Genomic DNA, 24,457 nt, shown 5'->3' with positions numbered 1-24,457 from the left:
TATTTCTTCCTGGTTGTCTGCAATTTTGAACTTCTTAACTTCTAGCTTTGGTGGCATTCTTACTCAATAGCTTTTGTGGTTTATCTTTGCTTTGTTTAATCTGTACTTGCTATTGCCTAGTTTTCTTTAAGTTCTTTTGAAGTTCTGATTGATGGAGATGAATCATCTTCAATAAGATCTTCTTTGATATCAGTCTCCATTCTAACTGTGCTTGAGGACCTTGTGCCGTCGTCCGTGGGTGACCATTGTTAGTCTTCATTCTTGGTTGTCTCTGAAGACTGCATCCTGTTTACATTCTGTATCTCTGACATCTTCTGGGCCATTGGCATTCCCATTATGATGTCGTCTGGCATATCTTTTGTTGTGATCACGTGGAATTGAGCTATGATGATCTGTGGACTTACTTCAATGGTGGTGGAGATGATTCCCCAGCATTTTGCTCGTTTGTCTCCAGATATGCTCACAAATTCAGGAGCATCTTCTAGCTGTGGTTGGCCACATCTTTTCCAAGTGCAAAAGGACATGAGATTCTTGTCTAAATCAAAATCTAACTTTACTTCTCTTGACAGCTTTTCTTCGTTTTCACCAGCAATGTTGCACTTGATCGTCTCAGGATTTCTTTCTGTATTGACTGCTTTTGTTGTGGCAGCATCCTTTGATTGAGCTTTATCTGCATTTTCTTTGCTTTGATCACCTGCTTCAATTGATATTGACTCCATTGGTTGTAATATTGTACTTTTTTTTTGCAATTGATGAGCATTGTCTGCCTGCATCTGAGTAACCTTTGACCTTAAAAGATCCATTGTACTTTCTGACAGAATTTGTCTCTTCGGAGGAGATTTTGGTGGTGACCTTTCTGTAGCTTTCAGGACTTTAGCTTCTATTGAATTTGACTTTCCAGTCACGTGTTCTGGCAGCTTGAGACTTTGCATCATCTTCAAATAGTCTTACCATCCATAGGGGTTTGTACAAGGTCATAATCTTGATGGTATTCGTTACCATGTGCATCTTGATATGCATATGTGAGCTTGGTCACATGTAACTGTTTGAACACTATTGGATTTGTCGGCTTTTGACTTTGACTTGAGGAGATCAACTGAAACTTTTGTCCTTGATAATCTTCTTATATGCATTTGTCTGTAGATTCTGATGGAATCTGTGTCAACTGGAAACTTCCAACAACCATATGATCTTTCAATGGTTTTTGCTTTGAAGGAGTTTGTTGGGTAAAGGCTCTAGGGCTTCTAACTAGTGTAGCATTTCCTGGTACAAAAGCTAATTTTGACGGATTTACAGCTCCCCTCTTCCTACGGTGATCACTATAGCGTGCTTCATTGTAAGAGTTCAAAATTGTTTGGCTCTAGTTTAGTCTCACCTTTTGGGACTGTGAAGGCACGCTTTGGGTAGCACTGTTGATGTTTGGCATATGTAAACCTTCTACATAGTTTCCTATGTATCTCCGTGAAACATAAATTATTCCCCAAGTCAAGCTGTAGATAGCATTATCTTTGCCCTGATATTGTCTATCCCATGGGTCTCCTATGATATGAGCTTCTATGTTTTCAGGGCCCAAGGCATCATAGATGCTAGACTCTCATCTATATCTACGACTTTTTTGGTCAAAGTATATGCCCGTTGGGTTGCAACACCGAAGCTTGATTTTCGATGGAGGAGAGTTTGGCTCTGAACAGATTTTTGGGTTCACTCGGGTAATATCCTTCAGCTCTAGAGAGGATGGGCTATAATAGATTCTTTCCTCTGAAATGAACCATCCTTTTTTATCTATCACCGGACGTACTTCTATGAGCTGGTATGTGGGCCGTTCAAACACTGGTTGATCCTTTTTGTACAGTTTCCCTTTTTGGTCTACATAGTGTGCTTATGAATTATGTGTACCATACAAAGCTAACATCATTCTTTTTGATGTGCCCCTTAAACTCGTGAATGATTGCACACTTGTGGCAGTGGATGCAAAATCATTTGCAAACCTAACAGTCTTTTCAACATTCGGTGATATCTCGACACTTTGACCAAATTCATGCAAGAATTTGTTGTTCAAAGAATCAATTTTAATCTTTTCAGGTGCCTGTGCATCTTGATGCTGATTTTGAACTTGCAGTGCCTTTAGTGGTGCTTCTAATGGTAATGCAAAATCATCTGATTTAATCTTTTCAGGTGCCTGTGCATCTTGATGCTGATTTTGAACTTGCAGTGCCTTTAGTGGTGCTTCTAATGGTAATGCAAAATCATCTGATTTAATCTTTTCAGGTGCCTGTGCATCTTGATGCTGATTTTGAACTTGCAGTGCCTTTAGTGGTGCTTCTAATGGTAATGCAAAATCATCTGATTGTATTAAAAGTGATGAGTTAGATGCACTTACATCGAGATTCGCATTTCCAATTTTCTATGTACCTTGCTTGGCAGTTGCATTAGGAAAAATATGGACTCTCCATGGGCCTTGTAAGAATCCCTAATTTCAAGGAAGCTTGCCAAGATTAAGGGGGACAAAGGCTTTTAATGGGGCTGTTTGGGTAGGGTCTCCTCCACCTTTGACCCCTAAAAAGGTAGGGGAAAGGGGGGGGGAACCATTTGAAAAGTAGGGGGGGAGGGGGGAGAATTCTATCTTCTCTCTCTAGCTTTTTGCTCAACTTTGTAAGTGTCCTATTAACTCTCCCATGCCGCCTAATAAAATCCGTGGGTCAAAAAGATCAAAAAAGTGACTTTTTTTCAAAAACTTTCACATAAACTCTATTTCCCCCTAAAAAGTGGCCCCAACATATATACATATTAAAAAAAATATTTTTAAGCTAAGTTACTCATAATTCAGCATTTTCTGACTCCTTCCAAAACTTTTAAGAAATTCCCCCCAACATTGACCACCCTCCCTCCTAATCTAAGCTCCTCTCCTACACCCATCCCCCTTACACCTGCACCTACACCTACTGCTGCACCTACACACCCATGTCCTTTCCATCTCTCCATCCTTCAAGCTCCATCTCTCCATCCTACAATGCCTCTTGATGACGTGACCAATGTCCCAGCAAGCTCTTCACGCGGTAGGTCTCCAAGGCTTTTCTTGCGCCTACCTCAAGAGTTTGTTCCAACAAAGAAGACATACTTGGATACATTACCTTCAGCCAACAAACGCCGTGCTCAAGGGGAGAAGAATGTGAATCTGTGGACAGAGGGATGCTTGTACCCAAAGGATCCTTCTCTCAATGTCCATCCGCCTTTTACAAACCTTCCATCATTGTTGCAATATGTTGGAAATGGAGAGCAAGGTTTGTTGGGCTACTGCAAGACTCAACAGACACGAGATTGCTCAGTCCGAGATCTACTTGCGTCATTGGCAGTTGCTGAATGGGAGTTTCCACAATCTTCAAGATCAGATGCAAACAGCTACTAGTGCGCTCGAGGAGGCAAAGAGCACCATCGCAACCAAGGAAAATGAAATTAAAAAGCTTGAGGATACTCTCTCACACATGAAGAGTACTGCCATGGGAGGTAGGGTGAGGAAACGGGAGTTGTCCGAAATTGAGACTCTTGCACCACGTGGTGGGGCAAGAAAACGAAGGGTGATAGCTATGAGGTAAGATGTTCTACCCCTCATGTTGTTTAAGTCTAGTACCGCTCATCATTGTTGTTTTGGGTAGTAGGAACTTCGTCCAAGAAATGTGCGGCAGCGAGAATGCGTCAGCTTGGGCATCTTTACTTCGTTCTTGTTTCAACAAAGAGGACTTTATTGGGATGCTTGATGCTCCAGAGGCAAACACTTTAAAGACGCAATCACTAAGAGAGTTCTTCAAAGTTTTTCTAATATTGTCACTGACCTAGATGTTCAAGATATTTGTGAGGCTGTTGGGATTAGTACGAAGGGCTATAAAGAAATACATCAAGTGTTAAAAGATGCATTAAGAAGTCGAGGAGTCACGGAAAACTTATTCTCACTTCCTCACAGAGTGGCGACTGCCAAGAGGGTGTCAAATGAAGATGTTGTTCACCGATTAGGGGACTACTTGTATATTGAAGACACGATGCCTCTTCAGCCGCTCCGTAGCAAATCGCAAGGAAGGAAGGGCCGCGGGAAGGGAAGCGGTGCTGTTTCTAACAGTGTGTTGCGGACCGAAGGCTTTGTTTACACCAAATCCAACAATATCTTTGTGGACTTGATACGATTGCAGCAGTCCATGGCTGTTTTCTACAATTTGAGTGAGGCAAGTTAGTTTAGGGTTGCCTACATGCTCTATGATGTGTCATAACATGCATTCTGAGGCTTTATATTTGTGGCAGTTCTTGAAGGCAAGCTTGTGTTTGTGCTGAAGTTGGATGAGTGTGTAATTGTAAAAGGGAGAAATTTGGAGAGAATGAGCATCACGCTTATGAATGAAGCCCTAGCTTATGCCAAGCAATCTTGCAGTTCGAGTGAAGCGACAAAGCCCTCTTTTAGTGTGCAATCAGAGAAGGATATATGGTGGCTTGGCGCAATTGAAGTTACGAAAGAGACACATGAAGTCCTTGCATGGATTTTTTGTAGAATCCCATGGGTCACAGAGGTCATTAAAGCTCAAATGAATGGTAAGAAGCTCATGGTTCCAAGGCGTGGGGAGTTTGATATTGAATGGCATTTAGGTGGTGATCTAAAGACCATAAAGTGCATGCTTGGATGCAAACAAGGTGCAAATTCTTTACTTCCCTACCCATTCTATGTGAAAGGGCACAAGACAAGTCAAGCAACTCAAGTGGAAGGTCGGGACAAAGATAATGATGATCATATAAATAGGGAGTGGCAAACTTTGGCTCTTTCATGTGATATGCTAGAGGTGCCCAATAGGGATAGCAAAGATCCTGGGTGGAACCCCATAATTCCCTTCTCCCTCAACAATGTTCACTTTTGTACATTGCATGCGTTTATGCGAATATTTGATAGGATGTTAAAGCATCACATTGATTATGCTTTCACAATGAAGCCTCTTTAACGGTCAAAAGACTCCTTGCAGGGGGTGGGGACGCTCCTTAATGAGATTGGATGTCACCGATCAAGGGTGAACATTGTAGCAGAGACTTGTAGGGAGAAGACATATGAGGTGGCACAGAAGGTTTCCATGAATGGAGCCAAGGCACGTCAATTTTTCAAGAAGATGTCAAAGTCTCCAATGCAGTGAGAGGCGGAAGTGAAAAAATAGACACGGTGGCCTCTACACCAAGACTATGCACAATGGCCTCATCATGGGAGGTACACAATAGGGGCACCACCTAGCAAGATATGCGGCTAGGACGCATACATATACACAATGAAACATGCCATGGAAAACCATTTCAAGATCCACACCCAAATGTGGAATGGGGTGGTCGGAGAATAAGGTGAGAGGAGTGGTGAGTGAGTGAGAATGGGCTTGCTACTCGTGCATGTAGTAAGGAAGATAACGAGGTCAGGGAAACATGCAAGTATGCTCACTTCTCATACAAGAGGTGGCAAATCCGCACACCTCAAGATGGAAGTAGCAAGATGATAGGAATATAAGAGGGAGAGAGAGAGTGTGTGTGTATGGTGGCGAATCCGCACACCTTAACATAAGTAGAAAAAAATGGCAAGGAACAAGCATATACCATACTCACAATGAGATGTATCCAAAGCGACACAAGGTATGGCACCAAGATGGAGTGTGTTGATTTCTTGCAAAAGATGAATAAAATAGGTAGCGTATGGCAAGAAGATGAGAAGGGAACAAGATCGTAGGAGGCATAATGGAGAGATGGGAGTTGATGGCGAGGAATATCATGAGTGTGTCCACCCTTCTTCTTCTTGAAATTGTGCCTTCAACCCTTAATTACAAGTGGTGTGGAGGTGTGGTGCTCATCTTTTGTGCATGGTGATGGTGTTGTGATTATGTGATTAGGGTTCATGCTACAAGCATGTAGCACAAGAGTGTGTATGGATAGGTGTGTGTGTGTGTGTGTGTGTGTGTGTGTGTGTATCTCCCCCCCCCCCTTGTGAGCTCTCATGGCCTCCTTATATAGGGAAGGAGGGGAGGATTTAGCAATATTTCTAATTGAGGTGAGTGTCCCACTATGGTGACTAGGAAAATGGGGTGCATGTGACTGTGGCTCCCATCTTGTCTCCTCATTATTTAAAATACCAGAGTCAATAGAGAGAGAAGAAGAGAGAATGTGGGTAGGATGTAGAGGATAGGAGATATTTACAATAGTTTAGCTTTGTCTAGACATAAGCTTATTAGGGAGATAAGAGAGAGGTAAGAAATTTAGAAGAGAGGTTGTCGAAGGTGGATAGTTGTTGATGAGGATGGATTTTCCAAAAATGGTGATATAATCACTCTAAACTTGCCAAGACTTCATTAAAAGAGCTTTGTCTCTTGTAACCATGCTTGAAGACTTGTAGAACCATAGCCATTCTAGAGGGAAGAAAACTGGGGATGGTCTGTGTCACCATTACACAAGAAAACTGGGGTCCACCACAAAAAATCATAGCTCTGCGTTCATAACTCCAAATATTCTGAAAAAAATTGAGCTAAAAGTTGAGCTCACGAGCTACAACTTTCATGTTGAACACTTCTTTAGATTCGGGATTCTTCTCTATGCAAAAAATTCAGCCAAATAATGTATTATTTGTGGCTGCAAAGGTCTTTTGGTGGTCCCCTTTGAGTGGACTTCTCTCTTTCCTTCAAGTGTAAGCTCCTTCATGTGTATGAAAACATGACCTAGAGTGTTGAAAAGATTGGCAATCATTTAGATGGAAGTATTATTGAAATTTGAAAGTGGGGTTGAGGTTTGAAAATGAAAACTAGTGAATAAAATATTTGGTAGGGTGGAATAATATATATACATGAAAAATATATTAGAAAATACTAAAAAATATATATAATGTAATTTAAAAAATATATATATTTAATGCTTAAGGTCAAAAGAGAGATCAACAAAGAAAGCTTACTTATTTAAGCTAAATCGTGATTGATTAGCATAAGTCTTATTTATTTAATAAAGGCTAAAACGTTTGTGAAAAAGGGAAGAAAAATCAAAAGTAACTTATATAATAGGAAATATTTTTTTGGTAAAAGGGCAAAAAATATATGGGGGGTTCCCATGCATGGAAAAGCTTGCCTCAGCAGGTACACAAGGCAAGTGTCGATCTAGCAAGTGAGAAGCGGTGGGAGTTGTAGAAAGATTTGTGTTCATGCACGACAGACAAAGATCCCAATGTGGAGGTTGCTAACCAACGCAAGCTAGTATGGTCATCCTTTCAAAAGGTTGTGCAATTGATGAATCTTTCAACCACCACCATTGAGCAGCGAGAAGAGTTCAAGAAGGTGCTTTATGAGTTCACAAAGGCCGCTAAGGACGGATGGTCTGAAGCAAGATTACACACTACATGGTTTGTTTTAACGGACTTAATAGATATGCAATGTTTGAAAATGCAACTTTTCTATTGGCTTATCTCCTTTTTGGTTGTTTTAGCACATTCTCTATGCGTATGGTGCATACTACATGGACCGCTATGGTTCGCTTGATATATGGAGTACACAAGGCATGGAGAAGTCCCACGATGAAGCAAAAGGAGTTTACTTCAAGAATACTCGGCATGGTGGTGGTGGTTCACACTCCAACTACCTCCAAGAGATGTTTAACTAGTTTTTTAGGCACACTTTGGGAGAACTCGCACTATTGAGAAGGCAAGAGAGTCGATGTTAGCAAAGCAGTTACGCAAGGCCTCCCGTACTGCAACATCCGAAAAGTGGAAACGCTCATGAGCGGCCCTGGGCCATGAGGCTTGGCGTGCAACTAAGGATCCAAATGGCAGCGTTTGGGTGTCGTGTCAGTCGTCCGCATGGTCCAAGTTTACTTGTTAAATTCAATTGGTTTATTTGAGTTTTTCACTTAATTGGTCACATAGTGTGAAAGGGGCCAAATCCCAAAAAACCCCTATTTAAAGGTTGAAGACGCTCATTTTGTCATTTTCCATACTAGGTGCTACAATGGCAAGAACAAAAAAAACGGCAAGGATTGAATATCGAGAGGGCCCGGATGCCCAACGAATCCCAACTCCAACACAAGAAGCTGGAACTTCACAAGTTCAAGGTGAGCTCCACACAGAAGAAGCTCGAGCTTCAAATCAACATGGTCAGTCCTCTACAGCAGGAAAAGAGAGAAGGAAGCATCGCCTTGTTGTCTATTCATCGGACTCCAACGATTCTGGGGGCAACATGACGGATGAAAGCGACCAAGGCAAAGAAATAAATAACCACAAACAGCGGTCAGAAGGCTCCGAAGAGACGCAAACGGATGATGATCCCCCATGGGTGGCGTCGAAATACAAACTTATGCCGCTCACATGTCTATTGGGGGTAAGACACTCTGTAAAGGGAGTGGACCCACACCATCACATCCGCACAATAGTGAAGAGCACGAATCAGATGAAGAGTGGGTGGACTCGGAATATGCGGTGCTGGAGGTGTCTGTGCAGCCGAAAAAGAGAAAGAGCATTGTCTACAAGAAGACGAAGCAAGCTGCCCAACTCGTGCAACAAATGCACCTCCCCGTTGACCTCAGAAGGTGCGAAAGCACAACCGTGCATTTGTGGAGATTCGCCACTATCAGAAGAGCACCAAGCTCTTGATTTGGAGGGCCCCTTTTGCAAGGCTTTGCAGGGAGGTTTTGCAAATGTACAACACTGAGTTTCGGATGGGCACCGTGGCCAAGAGGCAGTCCAAGAGGCAGCAGAGCAATATCTAACTAGCATATTCGAGGATGCGAACCTATGTGCCACCAATGGAAAGTGTGTAACGATTATGCCCAAGGATATGCAGCTTGCTCGTTGTTTGCACCATGAGCATTAGCTTGTAATTAGTCATCAAACCATTTTTGTATTTACGGAACTTCCAAGATTGGGAAGAATTTGAATATAAGCGTCCTTTGATTGTATACTCCACTCTTTGTGCGTTGTATTGCTTTAATTGTGTACCATGCGATGTAGCAGTGGTCCATGTTTTGTCTACCTTCTTTTGTATGTATGTAGCTTAAAGCTTGGCATTGGGAAAACTTGCCTACGTTAAGCACCTTGGCTAAGTCAAGCATGCAGTTCTTGATACATCCAAGCTATGTGAAGCATTGATGCAACCCAAATATCTTGAATGCATGGTAAAAGTTTCTGGAAAGCCTTGGAAAGGGCTTGGAATGCCCCCAAAATGGCTGCCACAAGGGTGCACATTTGGTGCTTCCACAGGCCGATGAAGGGACCAAATGTGCGCCCTTGTGGCAGTCATTTTTAGGGCCTGCCAAGGTCTTTCAAAAGCTTTCCAGGATGTTTTCCCTGCATTCAGGATATTTCCCTTGCTTCAATGCTTCAAATAGCCTGGATGCATCACGAAGTGCATGCCCCACTAAGTCAATGTAGCATAGATTTTTTGAAGCATACATGTAATTAGTTTTGGTTTTGCAAATGAAATTTATCTGGGCGTGTACAATAGCTTGGTTATGAAAGGATCTATGGTTGGAGTGAATGTTGGTTAGCCATTTTGTCTTAATTCATGGGGAAAGGTATTGATAAGCCTTTTAAAGGGCTTGAGATGCCCCAAAATGGGCTGCCACAAGGGGAGTTAGGTCTTCGAGCGAGCTCAAAGGAGCGAGCTTTTTTTTTTTTTTGGAGTGCCACCCTCTCTACCTCCCCTTCCTCCTCTTGCCGCCCATGAGATTCCTCCTCTTCCCTTCCTCCTCCTCCTCAGCCTCCTCCTCCAAGATCTTTCCTCTCCTCCACCTCCTCTCTCCATCTACTCCTCTAACCACCTTCCCTTCTTCCAGCTCCTCCTCTAGAAACCACCATCCCTTCCCTAAATTCCTCTTATCTCCTACTCCCTTCTTCCTCTCTCTTTTCTTAGTCGCTCTATAACCCCTCTCCTTATCCCTCTCTCTCTCTCTCTCTCTCTCTCTCTCTCTCTCTCTCTCTCTCTCTCTCTCTCTCTCTCTCTCTCTCTCTCTCTCGCTCTCGTGATGTCTTCCCTCTGTGGGTGTGTGTCTCTCTCGCCCGCCACCCCTCTCTCTCGTTGTCTCCCCCTCCCACCCCCTACCCCCCCCCCCCCCCCACTCCCCCCCCCTCTCTCTCTCTCTCTCTCTCTCCCCCCCCTTGCCTTCGCTCCCTTCCTGGAGTGAGCTTCACCCCTCTCTCCCCCATGTCTTCTCTCTCTCTCTCTCTCTCTCTCTCTCTCTCTCTCTCTCTCTCTCTCTCTCTCTCTCTCTCTCTCTCTCTCTCTGTGACACACACATACACACACACTAGGACGAGAGGAAAGGGTGGCAAGGGTAGAGAGAGAGTGAGAGGGTGCAGAGAGCTATTTAAAAAAAACAAAGCAGTAGCAGTATCTCTAGTGCCTCCGTTTTTTTGTAAAAGAGGGAGAGAAAGAGAGAGTGATAGAGGGAGGGGAAGAGAGAGGGGGATCATTGGGAGGGGAGGGAGAGAGAGATCAAGAGAAGAGGGGTGGCAGGTGGAGAGAGAGTAGGAGACTGGGAGGGAGAAAGAAAGCAAGCGCGGGGGGGTGGGGGGTGGGGGGGGTTGTGCAGGGTGAGCCCGTCTTTCTTTTAAAAAAAAACAATACACTTCACCTCTCTCCCTCAGAATTTTGTCGCCCCCTTCTCTCTCTCTCTCTCTCTCTCTCTCTCTCTCTCTCTCTCTCTCTCTCTCTCTCTCTCTCTCTCTCTCTCTCTCTCTCTCTCTCTCTCTCTCCCTCCTTATCGATCGATCTCTCTCCCACTGCATCTTCCTTTTTTCTTTCTCTGCCTCCTGTCACATTGTCGCTTTTTGAGTCCCTCCAATCCTAATGACAAATGAAATGAAATGCTATGTTAACTGTCATCAAAAGGCCAAAATGACCCATGCGACCAAAATGACACATTCTTGGTGGATCTAATACAATGTCTGGGTACAAAATAAAATGAGAAAGAAGGGGGGAGAGAGAGAGAGAGAGAGAGAGAGAGAGAGAGAGAGAGAGAGAGAGAGAGAGAGAGGGAGAGAGAGAGAAATGAACTGAAATGAAATGTTATATTAACGTCTTCAAAAGGCCAGAATGACCTATGAGACCGAATTGATACAAAAGTGGTGAATCTATTACAATGTCTGGGTACCTTAGCACCGAAGTACTAAGCGTCAAAAGTGTGAAAGTGTGAAAATAAATGTGAAAAATGAAATACAAAGTATTAAATAAACTTCTTAGGAGCATTCTGGGTGTCTGGCTAGAATGCTTATAATCCTTTGTTGAATTCTCCTCCGGTAAAGTGTGCTTCTGCATCTCGGTCGTGGTCGTCTCGATTTCCTAAGCTCAATCGCCCTATCAATGAGGGTGTCTTTGGTATGAATGTGGGTACTCCTTTGTGCTGGCTGCTGGCCTCTTGCTTCTCCTTCCACTCCTGCTTCTCTCGATCCGAAGAAATCTGTGATCTGCCTCTGAGGCTGTAGTGCTCTTTGTCTTCTCATTAGATTATCCCTGTGCCAATGTAGTTCCAGTAGGTACAAGCCTAAGCATATTTGATCTTGGTATTGCGTGACTCTATCTAGAGGTCCAAAGCCTTCTTTAAATAGGCAATGGAAACACCCACGTATCTCATAGTATACGGTGCAATGGCATGTGTAGTGTAATTCTGTCTCCGGCTCCATTCCGCATAACTTGCAAATTCTGTTCTCAGGTGGGATTCCCCTAAATCTGCCAAATTCAATTTCCAGTTGGTGTGAGGATGTACGAATCTGACCAATAGCACATCTCAAACCATGAGACAGGTGGGTATCCATGTAGCTCGGGCGAATCACAAATCCATCTTCAGATAGTTGTAGGAAGTTTTCTTTGTAGTCGGCCATCTTCGTGCCCAATTCTTGTGTAGGGTCTACCCATGTCCTCTTAGTATCCAACTGTATAAGATCCTAACGGATAGTTTTATTATCTCTGTTCGTGTAATTGCCAGTGATGGACCCGCAAGAGAGTATTGGAGAGAGAGAGAGAGAGAGAGAGAGAGAGAGAGAGAGAGAGAGAGAGAGAGAAGGGGGGAGAAGGGTCCGCAAGGGAAGGGAAGGTTTGGGCACACGGGGGGGGGGGATTGTGAGAGGGGAGAGTGCAGTGTAGCTTTTTTTTTTTAAAGGGAAAGAAAGGGAGAGAGAGGAGTGCTTAGGCCCCCCCAAAAAAACAAAAAAAAAAAACCATGCAAAGCAATAGCGAGGTAAACAAAAAAAAACCATGCAAACCGATGTGCATCCGAAAGGCTTGGCCTTTAGCATCTTCTGTTAACTGACGTTGACTCGGTTAACATCGTGTGTGTCAGAGAGATAAACACACACACACACACACACACACACACACACACACACACACACACACACACACACACACACAGATAGATAGATAGATAGAGAGCGCACTACCAGTAGCAACTAGACAAAGAAAGAGAAAGAATGAGGTGGGTCACCAGGACCAAAACCAACACCTTGACTAGGGTAGCTACTGGTGATCAGGTGTAGGTATGATAGGCCAAGCAGTGGTGTTGCAACATTTAGCAACAGTAACTTGGTTGTGAAGTAAAGTTGAACAGGGGAGAGGCATTGCTTTCCAATGGGGAGCACTTGGTAGTAGCAAATGGGTGCTCAAGGAAATGGGTGTACATGGGTTTGCTCAAGCCACTGAATGTTTGGGCTGATAGCGAGAGGGAAAAGAACTTTTGACTTAGGTGGGAGCACCTCAATCCATCAGTCCACATACTGTATGTGTGTGTGTGTGTGTGTGTGTGTGTGTGTGTGAGAGAGAGAGAGAGAGAGAGAGAGAGAGAGAGAGAGACTTCCCTTGGTAACCTAGTAGTCCTTCAAAAGTGAACTCGAAGCGCAGCACCATACTGTGTGTGTGTGTGTGTGTGTGTGTGTGTGTGTGTGTGTGTGTGTGTGAGAGAGAGAGAGAGAGAGAGAGAGAGAGAGTATGTGTGTATGTGTTTCAATAACAATATAGCATATCCACCAAAGAATCCTTACAGATTACAAAAGACACTAGAAACTATTTCAATGAAAAGGAGGTATAATTCCCATTCATAGTAGAGAACAGTCTTTATACACAAGTGCTGAAATCAAAAGCCAGAAGATATAATAGTCCGCATCTTCAAGCGAAGGAACTCTGAAAACGATAGTTGAGAAGGTAACCCTCACCCGCATCCATGGAAACAACACAACATTTAGTTAGCATTGGTACCATATGTAGGTGATGCATGGGTATCCCACATGTTATAGATGTCACCCAACTAGATTGCTTTCAAAGATAAATAATAAGAAAGATCAAGCTAATCATATATTCAAAGATGAAACCATTTATAGGGAAAAAAATCATATGAAGCCTCTTGTTCTTTACAAGCTTTCATGAGATAAAGTTCAGTAGAAGAAGCTATTCAAATGCCTCTACCGGCATATGCATGAGGAATACTCACAACCATCAAACAATTCGGACAGCAATTCATTTCGATGCAAAAAGTCACCTGAGAATGAGTCGGGGCAGCAAGCTCCACAATAGCATGTTTATCCATGCCCTTTGCCATAGCTCCGACACTTAACATTATCCCTTTGTAGGAAAAACTCTCACAATCCTAATGTATAGACAACTCCTCACAAGTACTCACACACATCTCTAATGCTAAGTGAGCATGTAAAGCTCACCTTTTTATAGGGTTTGGAGCAAGTAGCCACCTTCCTTCATAGACGTACTGCGGGCCCGGCTTCAAGAGGGGAATGGTGCAGCAGTGCCGCCTTGTACACACACACACACACACACACACACACACACACACACACACACACACACACACAATGCTTAGAGCGTTGAGTCGCAGACCCGCCCCATGAGGGAGCCACCACACTATAAATAAGAAGAAGACAGCATTCACAGAGCCGGGCAGCCCACCCATAACTCATTTATTAACTAAGGGTTAGGTACCATTAAGGCATCACCTAAAAAATACCCTAGTGAATTCAAGCCAGTTATTTACCAAAGGTGCCCCAGGTCAACATTCCCAATAAATTATACCAATACTAGTACACAAGTAGCACCAGTATCTGTCTAGTATACAGTACACAAACAATACCATTACACAAACAATACCATTATAGTAGCAGCAATACTAGTGCATACCATTACCAGTACCCAAGTAGCACCATTACCAGTACATAAGTAGCACGAATACCAGTCCAGTATAATATAGTATCAATACCAGTACATAATTAGCACCAGTATCAGTACCAGTACACAAGTACCATTAGGATCAGTACATTACTAGTACCAGTGCCAGTACCACATGTGTGTGTGTGTGGGTTAGGTATCATTAGGGTTCCACCTCATGATTCATTTTCCAAAAATCACCAAGTGAATTCAAGCTAGTGATTCACCAAAGGTTCCCCAAGACAACAGTCCCCAGCTAGGAAATAGCAACACGCTATAACTAGCCATACGTGTGTGTGTGTAGAGATATTTTAAAGCACATTTAATTTATTACAGTATCATTACCAGTACCAGTACCCAAGTAGCACCAGTACCAGTACATAAGTAGTACCAATACCAATCTAGTATGATATATTACCACTACTAGTACACAATTAGCACCAATATCAATACATTACCAGTACCAATACCAATAGCATATGTGTGCGTGGGCTAGGTACCTGTAGGGTAGTAGTACTAGTACTAGTACTATCACTATTAGTAGTAGTACTAGTACCATTATCAGTACTATGTGTGTGTGTGTGTGTGTGTGTGTGTATCCAACCTATCCCAAGCGCCATACACAATGGGTTGGCGGTAGGCCCATTGTGTATGGGCCTACTGCCTTGTGAAGTAGATGAGAGTAACAAAAGTCGAGTATGAAGCATTAGCAGACATGTGCCAAGTCAACATGTTCTTGAAAAAGGGTCAAATCAGTCTTATCAACACAATATCTGATATTGTCTTCAATGAATACATTACTCTTGTAGGAGTTTTAAGGCTTTGGCAGCCAGTTTGAAAAAAGTATGGTTGTCATTCATAGTCTATCAACAATATATTTTATGTTTTTGCTCTTGATCCCAAAGGAATGCTCAAATGTGTAGTTTGTTTAAACGTAACATGTTCCTAAAAACGTTAGAAAAGAACTTGGCTAACTCCCTTTTGTGAGCAAGTATCAGGGCGGGAATGTTTTCAATGAATTCAAATAACTCTGCCACCCCTTCCTTAGAGTTGTTGGACACATTTACCAAATGACATGGTTTGAACCAAAGAGCTGGATAGATCAGTTGAAGCCCCTACTATCAGTTCAGATGCCATAGGGTCATGTATGCATGTAAGTACCTGAAGCGATGCTTTAGAAAGAGGCATTGTAGGAAGCTCTATCCCTTGAGATAGTGCTACGTTCTGCAAAGTCCATAAAAAGTTATATAGAGAAATATACCACCAAAGGTAAGAACTGGTAGCCTCTTCAGCCTTCAACCGACCAGGCAAACCTATAAGGGCCGTGTGAAGAAAGCCCCATCCCTCAAGGATCAGTCCAAGTAAAATTATCTAAGACATACATCGAGGGATTAAAATATAGTAACTAGGTCTTTGAATAGTATCACTACTATCCTTGGTGTTAGGTGTGTGTGTGTTTCAATAACAATATAACATATCCATCAAAGAATCCTTAGAGATTACAAAAGACACTAGAAAAATTATTTCAATAAAAAGGAGGTATAATTCCCATTCATAGTACGGAACAGTCTTTATACAAAAGTGTTGAAATCAAAAGCCAGAAGATATAACAGTTCGCATCTCCACATGACTGCTTGATTTGCGTAATCAAATGTCTTTGAGAGTAAGGCTAGGATACTGGTTACACTTTCATATCAATTAAGCATTTCATTATGCGATTCGTCAAGTACCATGCCTTCATAGACCAAAGAGCACCACATATTTTAATTTCTTGGATGTAATCATGAGTAAAGTATAATGAAAGATTCTTTTCAAGAGGAGTCAACACCAATAAATCTAACCCTTTATGTTGTATTTTTTTAAAAAATTCATGCTTTGTGTGTGCTAATTTCAATTAATTCACAAAATTAATTGCTATTGTATAAAATAAAATGTGCATGAATTTATTAAGGTTACGCACACACTTTTTTAGCAACGTACATTCTCATTTTTGGCTTCATTAATGCACATTGCGAGCAATAGTACCGATCACTTATGTAATCAATATACAATTTTCAATTTCTTTCTTTGTTTATTACGTCAGTTGAGTATTTGCAGCTCAAATCATTCAAGTGTATGAAGTTCTACTAAGGGTTGAGTCCCACCTAAGAAGAGTGAGGGGGAATGTTTTCTCTAGATTAAGACAATCCTAAAAGGTAGGCATGGAAATAGAATAAGAATAGTACACCTACTAACACTTTGAAAAAGTTAAGCGATAAGCTGATGTTAGAGCTGAGTCGCACCTTGTGCGATTGGGGGGAGTGGACTCAAGCATAGTAAGCCGCTTTCTCCTCCTTATTTATAGAAACCTTGTTGCAATTCTGGTAGCACTGTGGGAAAGGGAGGGGATACACTATTTTTTTTGTAGACTCTCCCTTCTCCTCGTTTCTCTAACCAACTCGCCCAATGAAAATGGCTCGATACTCTCCATCAACTTTGACTTTTGATATTCTACCACTTGAATCCCACTGTTCCCCCCACTATCCCTACTCACACTTTGTGAGGCCGAGTTCACAGTGAGTGGCGAAAGTCATGAGCGAAAGCGCAGAGCCAATCAAAAGCTTGGATTTTGCTTGCCTTGTTAACATAAGGCGGTGGAAGGCAATGACATGGCAGCCATGTCAAGGAAGAAAAAGCCTTTTTCTCTTCCACCCCCCCCCATTCCTCTTCCGACCCCCGCCCGTGTGGACTTCCACCCTGACACCTTTTCCCTCCAACCAATGGAGTAGTGCCACGCACTCATGATGAGCTTTTTGGTGTTCCACCTAGAAGTGAGGAAAATTGGCTTTTCTTCCGCCGCTGCACTGTGAACCCATCCTGAGACTCAGCTCTTAAGGGGAACTTTCCTTCTCTCGACTACACGTATGGTGCGACCCAAGTGTGAGTCAGCTCTTATAATGTGGCCACAAATGAGCAGAATCTATCGTGGCCCTCCATTTCACTGTGCACAGAGGATCATTTGCTGATTGTTATGAGAGACGTTTTTTGACAACAACACGAAACTGTGGAGTGTGGACGCTGTGGAACATTGAGAGAGAGAGAGAGAGAGAGAGAGAGAGAAATGTGTGAACGAGCAAAGCGACATTGCAGCTAGGCTAATCCCACGCAATCGAGCTAAGAGCACTTCGGAGCAATGTTTCTTGTAAATGAACAGAGGAGCACCGTGCGCAGCTGGAGTGGGCAATGGTGGGCTTTGGGTCCAAGGGGTATACAACAAAGGAGCAAAATGACGTATTTTTGTGGATGGAAGGGGAAAGTACTTACCAGCAGAGAGGGATGTATTCAGGTCTCCTCCTGCAACCCGAAGGTTAGGTCTACATGAATGTAGCTTAAATTACTTAGTTTTCATCGATGAAAATGACGGAAGCTCAATGTCTCGGACATGCACCGAATGTTCAGGTGGAATTTGTCCTTTTTGTCATCTGATCAGTTGCTTCACAGTTCTAACGAATTAAAAACTCCATAGTCAAGGATCCTGCTTCTGTTCTATACTGAGTAATTTTTATCCAATATACATGAGAAGAGAGGGTTGAGGTCTTTCAGCTCGTCTAGTTCATGCTCTGTCTTTGGGCTCAACATGAAGCTATGAACACGATTTACCTACAATATGATGCTGCACCAAGGACTCAGAACCAACAGAGTTCCTTCTGAGGAGTACATCGTTATTTGTAATTTTTTGAGGCTCATCGAGAGGTGGCAAGCAGCAGACCGAGCTCTTAAAGGAAGCTCTTGATAAATAAGACTATGCACCTGATTTATATGCCTAGAACTTTATTCTACCTTTTGCAAAGCTGATGCAAATATGTGTGGAGGTTTTGTTTAACAATGAAGAAGTCACCCTGTGATGTTGGACTTAACCGATATTCTCCATGTAACTCCTCGTTCCCTTTTTCAGCCTACACATGCATTGTGTTTGATTTGAATGACTGAGTTTATAATCTACACTTTGCTCATTAGGTGAATGTGGGTTTTTCTTTGCATTCATAGTAGTATCTGCATGCATTCCAGTAGCTATGCTAGAGGGTAGTTAAAACTTAACAATATCTGGCTGGCAAATAATCTGTGAAAGCTTGACACATTCATGACATCTTGGTTGAAAGTATGTGCGACGGGGGCTTATGCTCTTTGTAATGAAGTATGCATGCCTTCTATTAATGATGCTAGATGGAAGTGAACAGCATTTGATTGAAATTTTCTTACTTAAAGCTTGACTAAATCAGGCCAATTTATTGGAGAGTATGTGCAATGAGGCCCTTGTGCTTTTGTATTGCAGCTAGGATAGGCGTGGGCTTGCTCTTGTTAGTGCTGCTGTGTCAAGTGGTGTTCTGGCAAAGGGGAGCTGCAAACGGCTTTGGCTTCTCACCACCTGCTCCAGCTCCTTCAGAGATATTTAATGGCAGTGGAAAGTCATCTATGCTATTTCCTGCCTCCCCAATTTATCCGATTTTGCCAAGTGGACCTACCCCACAGCCAATGCTTGGTATTCATAAACTGCTTGCCTCTGTTTCCTTAGGAATTAGAAATGAGACTAGGTGCTTGTAAATGCTATCTTTTTCTCTATCTTGATTCATGTCTTGTCATCCAAATAGGTGTTTGTGGCCTCAATATCTCTGTTGTTGAAGATATACTTCATCGGACAGCAGGAGATTGCACAGCACCTTTAGCCATGTATGTCGGAAATGTTATATGCTGTCCACAATTTATGAGCATGTTAAGGATACTACGTGGTGAATGGAGCCTTAATTCAGGTTCCTTGGCTCTTAGTGACAAAGAAGCGACAGATTGTCTGGCTGATATTTTGAGTTATCTTGTTGAGAGTGGTGGGAATACCACAAGCACTGAGCTTTGTAACGCTCAACCTTCAAATCTGACACATGGATGGTGCCCTGTGTCGAGTGTAACTGCATTTGAACAGGCAGTGGATACGAGGAAATTACTTGATGCATGCTCAGCTGTTGACCCATTAAGAGAATGCTGCAATGCTGTCTGCCAGCCAGCGGTAACAGATGCAGCTGTTCGACTTGCATCATATGGTTCAGACTGGGACCCAAATGTTTATGCCTCTAGCCTTGATCGGGCGGGTAATGATTGTGAAGAGGTCGTTTTCACATGGCTTGCCAGGGAACTTGGTGCAGATGTGGCAAACTCAGCTTTCCGAATTTTATCCAGCTGCAGGGTCAATCGAGGTTTGTTGTAAACCACCATTGCTTAGAGCATTAGATTTGGACTTTACATATAGAGTACTGTGATCAATGCAAAACACATTTCTTCATTGAAGTTTAAAGCTTGAAGGGTTTTTATTCATGCAACGCAAGCCTGAATTATCAATTGAAGGGTGAAGCTTAAAGGTAAAAGATTTAATGCAAGGCGTTTGCTCAAAGACCTTCTCTAGGTATCTTCAAACGTCTTTCTTAATCTTATATACATCAGAAACTCTGAGAAGTCGATTAGATTGTTGAAACGTTGTGTCTAAGAGCTCCCATGCTTGCATGAAAAATGCTAGAAAAGGTGATACTCTCTTTTTTCGTGGACAAGATCTGGGAAAGAAATTTTGGACTAGGTGTTAACATCCATTAGTGGTGCTCATCACTCTGAAAGAATGTCTCAAGGACCTTACATTAAAATTAGTATATTAGAGGGCTACCTGTATGCGACTCATTGGAATGCTTGACAAACCTTGTTTCCCTTTTTGAAGTGGACACTTGGCAGGCGAGTGGATGTTGTGATGACTAGGAGGTTTGCTGCCTCCATACACAATACAAAGAGAGACTATATCAATGTTTGTGGAAGGCCACATTGACCCATGAGACACGCTTTGTACCACCATATCCACGTCCTTCTTTTTCTCTCCCAAACTCAGAGAGTGTGAGTGATGATTATATTAAGAGAGAAAAAAATTACATAGACAACCATGCTCCACACGAGCCATGGCATCTTCACCACATACCACCAAATACACCATATACATTGGCTGATAAAGGGCACCACCCTGAGCCCATTCACTCAGAAGGGAACAAAGGCTGACTAGGAGTTTCCACCAAGGAGATAACCCTGCCACAGGTCACCCCTTGACCCTAGGCCAGTGCATAGGAAACGTAATGCCAAGAAGAAAAGAAAACCCCTAGAACCAAAACCTTTATTTTTTCTTTTTCTTTCGCTTGAGAAGACTCGGCGTGTTGGTCACAGTGCCTGACACTCCAGCAACATGACTGATGAGATCAATCTTCAGATCACCACCTGTGTTCAAGTCAGGTCAGCTAGAATTGAGTGTCGTCCCCTCGACGGGGTTGACGATTAGAGTGCACCCATCAAGGGTCTTCTCTCAAGCAAAGTGGTGCTGTATCTTGCTATACCCGGGCATGAAACACTTGGTTCCTCACAATGGCTATAGAACTCTGATTGTCTAAATAAATCGTGGTTGTCTGTTGCCAAAAACCTATCTCCAAAAGCAGCCTTCTTAACCACACTAACTCACGTAGCAGTGCAAACAACTCGATGCTTGGCTTGTGTGGAAGATAAGACAATTGTAGGATGGTTCTTGCTGCTCTATGAAATCACTTCTTAATCAAATGGATAGGTGGAATCTATAGTTGAACTATCAGGTGCAACGGAAGGGTTTAAGGATTTTCCTATATCTACTACTTTGCACACAAACACAAGTACTTCACATGAGAAAACCAAACTAAGAAGAGAGAGAGAGAGAGAGAGAGAGAGAGAGAGAGAGAGAGAGAGAGAGAGAGAGAGAGAGAGAGCGTACATGTTGGGTCCCTACCACCCTGAAGGGCCCCCTTGCTTTGTTGCTAGAGCAAGTACTTGCTTTAGATTACTTGCAAAAATGTTGATACAAAGGCTAAATGCTGAATACTGAATGCTTTATGACGATGCTGATTTGATGCAAAAATGCTGAGGCTGATCTTGTGCAAAAACGCTGGGCTGAACTGATGAAAAAATGCTGGGCTGAAATATGCAATCTACAAACGCTAGGGTGCTAAGGTGTTGTGGGTGTTGGATGTCTGTGTGGGTACTAGGTTTCGATAATCCAGTTGTGACCCCCTTACATTGCAAAAAGCTTGGGTCAGGCAGCATGCCTGAAACCCCACTTCTTCATAATATTGGGTTATGATGATCCCAATTGGTGACCCCCTTGTATTGCAAAAAAGCATGGGTTGGGAAGCATGGCTGAAACCCACGACTTCATAATGCTGGGCTTGTTCACTTATTAATAAATGACTTAAGTGACTATTCACATGCCTATATGCTTAAGTTAGTGTACTGTGCAAGTGAGTGTACGCAACTATGACCTGTTTGATCATGCATGTCCTTCTAGAGGCTCACAAGTGCTAGGCTAGATCCCTAACTAAGACTGATGGTGGCTCAAGTGCAATGCGCACGTGACATGAACGCTTTCGGTCTAGATCTCCACCCCAATTGGAATCACTATTAGAGTTATGGCATCTCTTTGAATTTGTCTAGTCGGTCCTAGTTTCTCCTAGGAACAGGTTACAGGGAGTGAGGGTTGTTTTGTGGTGTGCCCGGCCAGATTGAGGTAGTTTTCTCATGTCGGGACATTTTCAACCATGTGTAGCTTGGGGTTTTAAGCTTAGTTGCTAGTTAGTTCCTATAGCCCTCGGTGATTTTCCCAACAAAATGCTGCAAAGTTCAAACATTCCATTTTTCCAATTCATACTGTCAACAATACACACATGAAAGAGCATGTTTAATTCTAGGAAATTCCAATTCAATGTACATATCTTCATAAAGTCATTTCGCAAAATACTGTCAGCTTGTTAGTATCCCTAAAATCTCAAAAAGAAATTAGTGACTTTATAATCTAGGCAATCTGTGACAAAGGAGTGGAGTGACTCCCCTCTTGTGCATTTGGTACCGCACTAGATCCAACCTGCTGATTCATTGGTAACTTTCGGAATAAACATTGCTAGTAATCCAAAAGGCTCAAGGTAGAACTCAAAACTGAAGAGAATTTGCAAAGTTCTCATTGCCCATCCACTTTGCATCAAGAGCCAAAAAAGTACCCTTATCCAAATTATTGGTGGACCTAGCTTACCTTTCTATTCTTTTCTTGTGCCTTGTGACATGTAGGTAGCTCCTCTGGCCTCCCTTGTCCACTGGCACCTTAGTCCTAATCTTTGGAATTCTTGATGAACTATCAGCTGATTCCCTTGCTTCTTCGAAACTGTCCGATGAACTATTAGCTGGTTCCCTTGCTTCTTTGGAACTCTCTGATTTCTTTCCTTGGAAGACTCTAGCCCCGTTGAGGTGGACATTGGCTTGTCCATACCAAATCTCTGTTTGGTATGACCCATAAGTAGTTGAATAAAGTAAGACCTCTTTTGCTGGCAAAATCATTGTATCTCTCTTGGCAATCCACAACAAAACTGCTCAATCTGGTCATTCAAAGTGATCTTTCAAAACAAGGCCACTCGCAACTAGTATCCCATAACTTTTGGTAATAGTCATCCAAAGTGTCTTTCTCCTTTATTCTTAGAAGATGCCAAGCTGTGATGACATCTTCTTTATATTCTTCCGTTAACCATGTTGAAGTGAATATTCCCTTGAATTTTATTTGCTTCTTAGGTGCTCCTTGTGCAACAACAGAGTAAACCATCATGTCTATGCATTTCTTTCATATAAAATGCCGCCCTTCGTTCCAAGAAACGACCTGGCGATGTCAAATTGTTGTATGAATTCAAGGGCTCAATGGGTGTCCTGATAGCCTGAAAACATGTCAAACTTGACCGTTTGATCCCCATCCTTGAACTCCTTGGTCTTCTTGTTCTTTTTCTCACTGTCTGAACTGTCAGAAGAGGAAGAGGTCTCCTCCTGTGAACTACTAGATTGCTTCTTGTGCTTTCTAGACTTTTTCAAGGATGTGGTTTTCTCGGTTCTCTTGCTTTTTATCCGCTTCTTCCGCCTTTTCTCTTCCTGTCTAGAGGACGACGAACTGTCGGAACTCTCTTAAGACGAATTTTTTTTGGGTCATCCTTGAAATGAACACATTTGGATTTGCTACTAGCTAGCCACCTCAAAAGTCCATTTCTGGCCCAAATATTGGTAGTAATCCGTTGATTTTCTCTTCTTCCGAGCATGCTTCATGCTTTTTATCAACTAGTTTGTCTTCTTATTGTCAAAGGTGCAGTGGGAAAGGGTGAATCGGGTGATGGACTTGTTTGCAACCCCGAGCAAACCTCCTCTCAGGATTGGGCAGCCAATGGATCTTGAATCTATTGCGATAAATCTCCTCGTAGCATGAACCGCCCACCGTACGGGCATGGAAACAACCTTGTAGACGATGCCACACTGTAGAGGGTGTTGTGACTCGTGAGAGTGCACGTGTGCAGAAGCGTGAGAGGAGAGGAGAGAGAGAGACACTAAACACAAAACGCTAGTGTAGGGGAAGAGGGGGCGATCAGCCCCCCATGACTACCAGATCAAGAGTCCAGTACAATGCCAATCGTATGTATTTGTGGTTACCCCCTTGGCCTCACATATATAGGTGCCCAAGGGGAGGTCAAGCAATGCAAGAGGAATGCCCCAGGACCCAATAGAAAAAGTGAGTAGGGTGCCTGGACAAATGAAGGCAGCCAGACAATGCATCCTATATGCATATGCAAAGGGTGGCCAGCCCGGAGGCACACTAGCCGTACATGCATGCCCTAGACTTGTGAAGCAGCAGAGTGGTGTAAATCTAACACCCCTCTCAACACCTGATGTTGAACAAACTGCGAGAAGCCGAAGATGAGGCAAATGATGAAGATGTCTGTTGCAATGTCCAATGAAGGATACTCCATGAGGGTAGCAGCAGTCTAGGGTGCCCCAACCGCCAAGAAATCTCCATGGAAAGATGCCATCACGAGCAATGTGTAGCAAACTGCTGTACTCTGTTAATGTAGGGTGAAGATATTGTGTGAAGGTCTCGAACTGAGTGTGAAAACAACTCCTTGTCGTAAAAGAAATGCCAATAGACCTGCAAGTGTCTTGCCTAATAGGATCTGTGGTGTGTGTGGTCAAACCGTCTGGAGAAAACGGGGAAGCCCAGGAACTGTCATGAGAATGATCTGAAGCTTGTCAATGCATGAACCTGTAACCACAGGTGGCCAAGTGGCTAAGCTATGAAAACTCCAGGAAGGCCAGATTAGCAATCTGCGTCGTAAACATCCTCCGAAACAAGGAAAGCTAGATTAAACAGTCTGCACTGTAGAAGCTACCGTAATGCAGCG

General features: G+C 42.9%; 1 protein-coding gene across 4 annotated transcripts in view; it reads left to right on the top strand.

Annotated features, from left to right (window-relative positions):
- Window positions 1-17,092: 17,092 nt before the first annotated feature.
- LOC147462223 (putative GPI-anchored protein At1g61900) overlaps window positions 17,093-24,457 on the top strand; it is a 47,161-nt gene continuing 39,796 nt past the window's right edge. Inside the window, exons 1-3 of one of the 4 annotated variants that reach the window (XM_086509627.1) lie at window positions 17,093-17,526; window positions 18,493-18,699; window positions 18,809-19,405. In XM_086509627.1, coding sequence (XP_086365753.1) covers window positions 17,403-17,526; window positions 18,493-18,699; window positions 18,809-19,405 — 928 coding nt within the window. In that variant the 5' untranslated portion in view covers window positions 17,093-17,402. Of the gene's footprint in view, window positions 18,091-18,492; window positions 18,700-18,808; window positions 19,406-24,457 lie in introns of all 4 variants that reach the window. The other 3 variants (XM_086509629.1, XM_086509626.1, XM_086509628.1) reach the window with 3 other exon arrangements.

This window comes from Adiantum capillus-veneris, chromosome 3, assembly GCF_014529385.1.
Source record: "Adiantum capillus-veneris isolate H3 chromosome 3, ASM1452938v2, whole genome shotgun sequence".
Taxonomy (NCBI): Eukaryota; Viridiplantae; Streptophyta; class Polypodiopsida; order Polypodiales; family Pteridaceae; genus Adiantum; species Adiantum capillus-veneris.
Note: the sequence above shows the minus strand (reverse complement) of the source record. Positions and strands in the feature narration are given on the sequence as shown.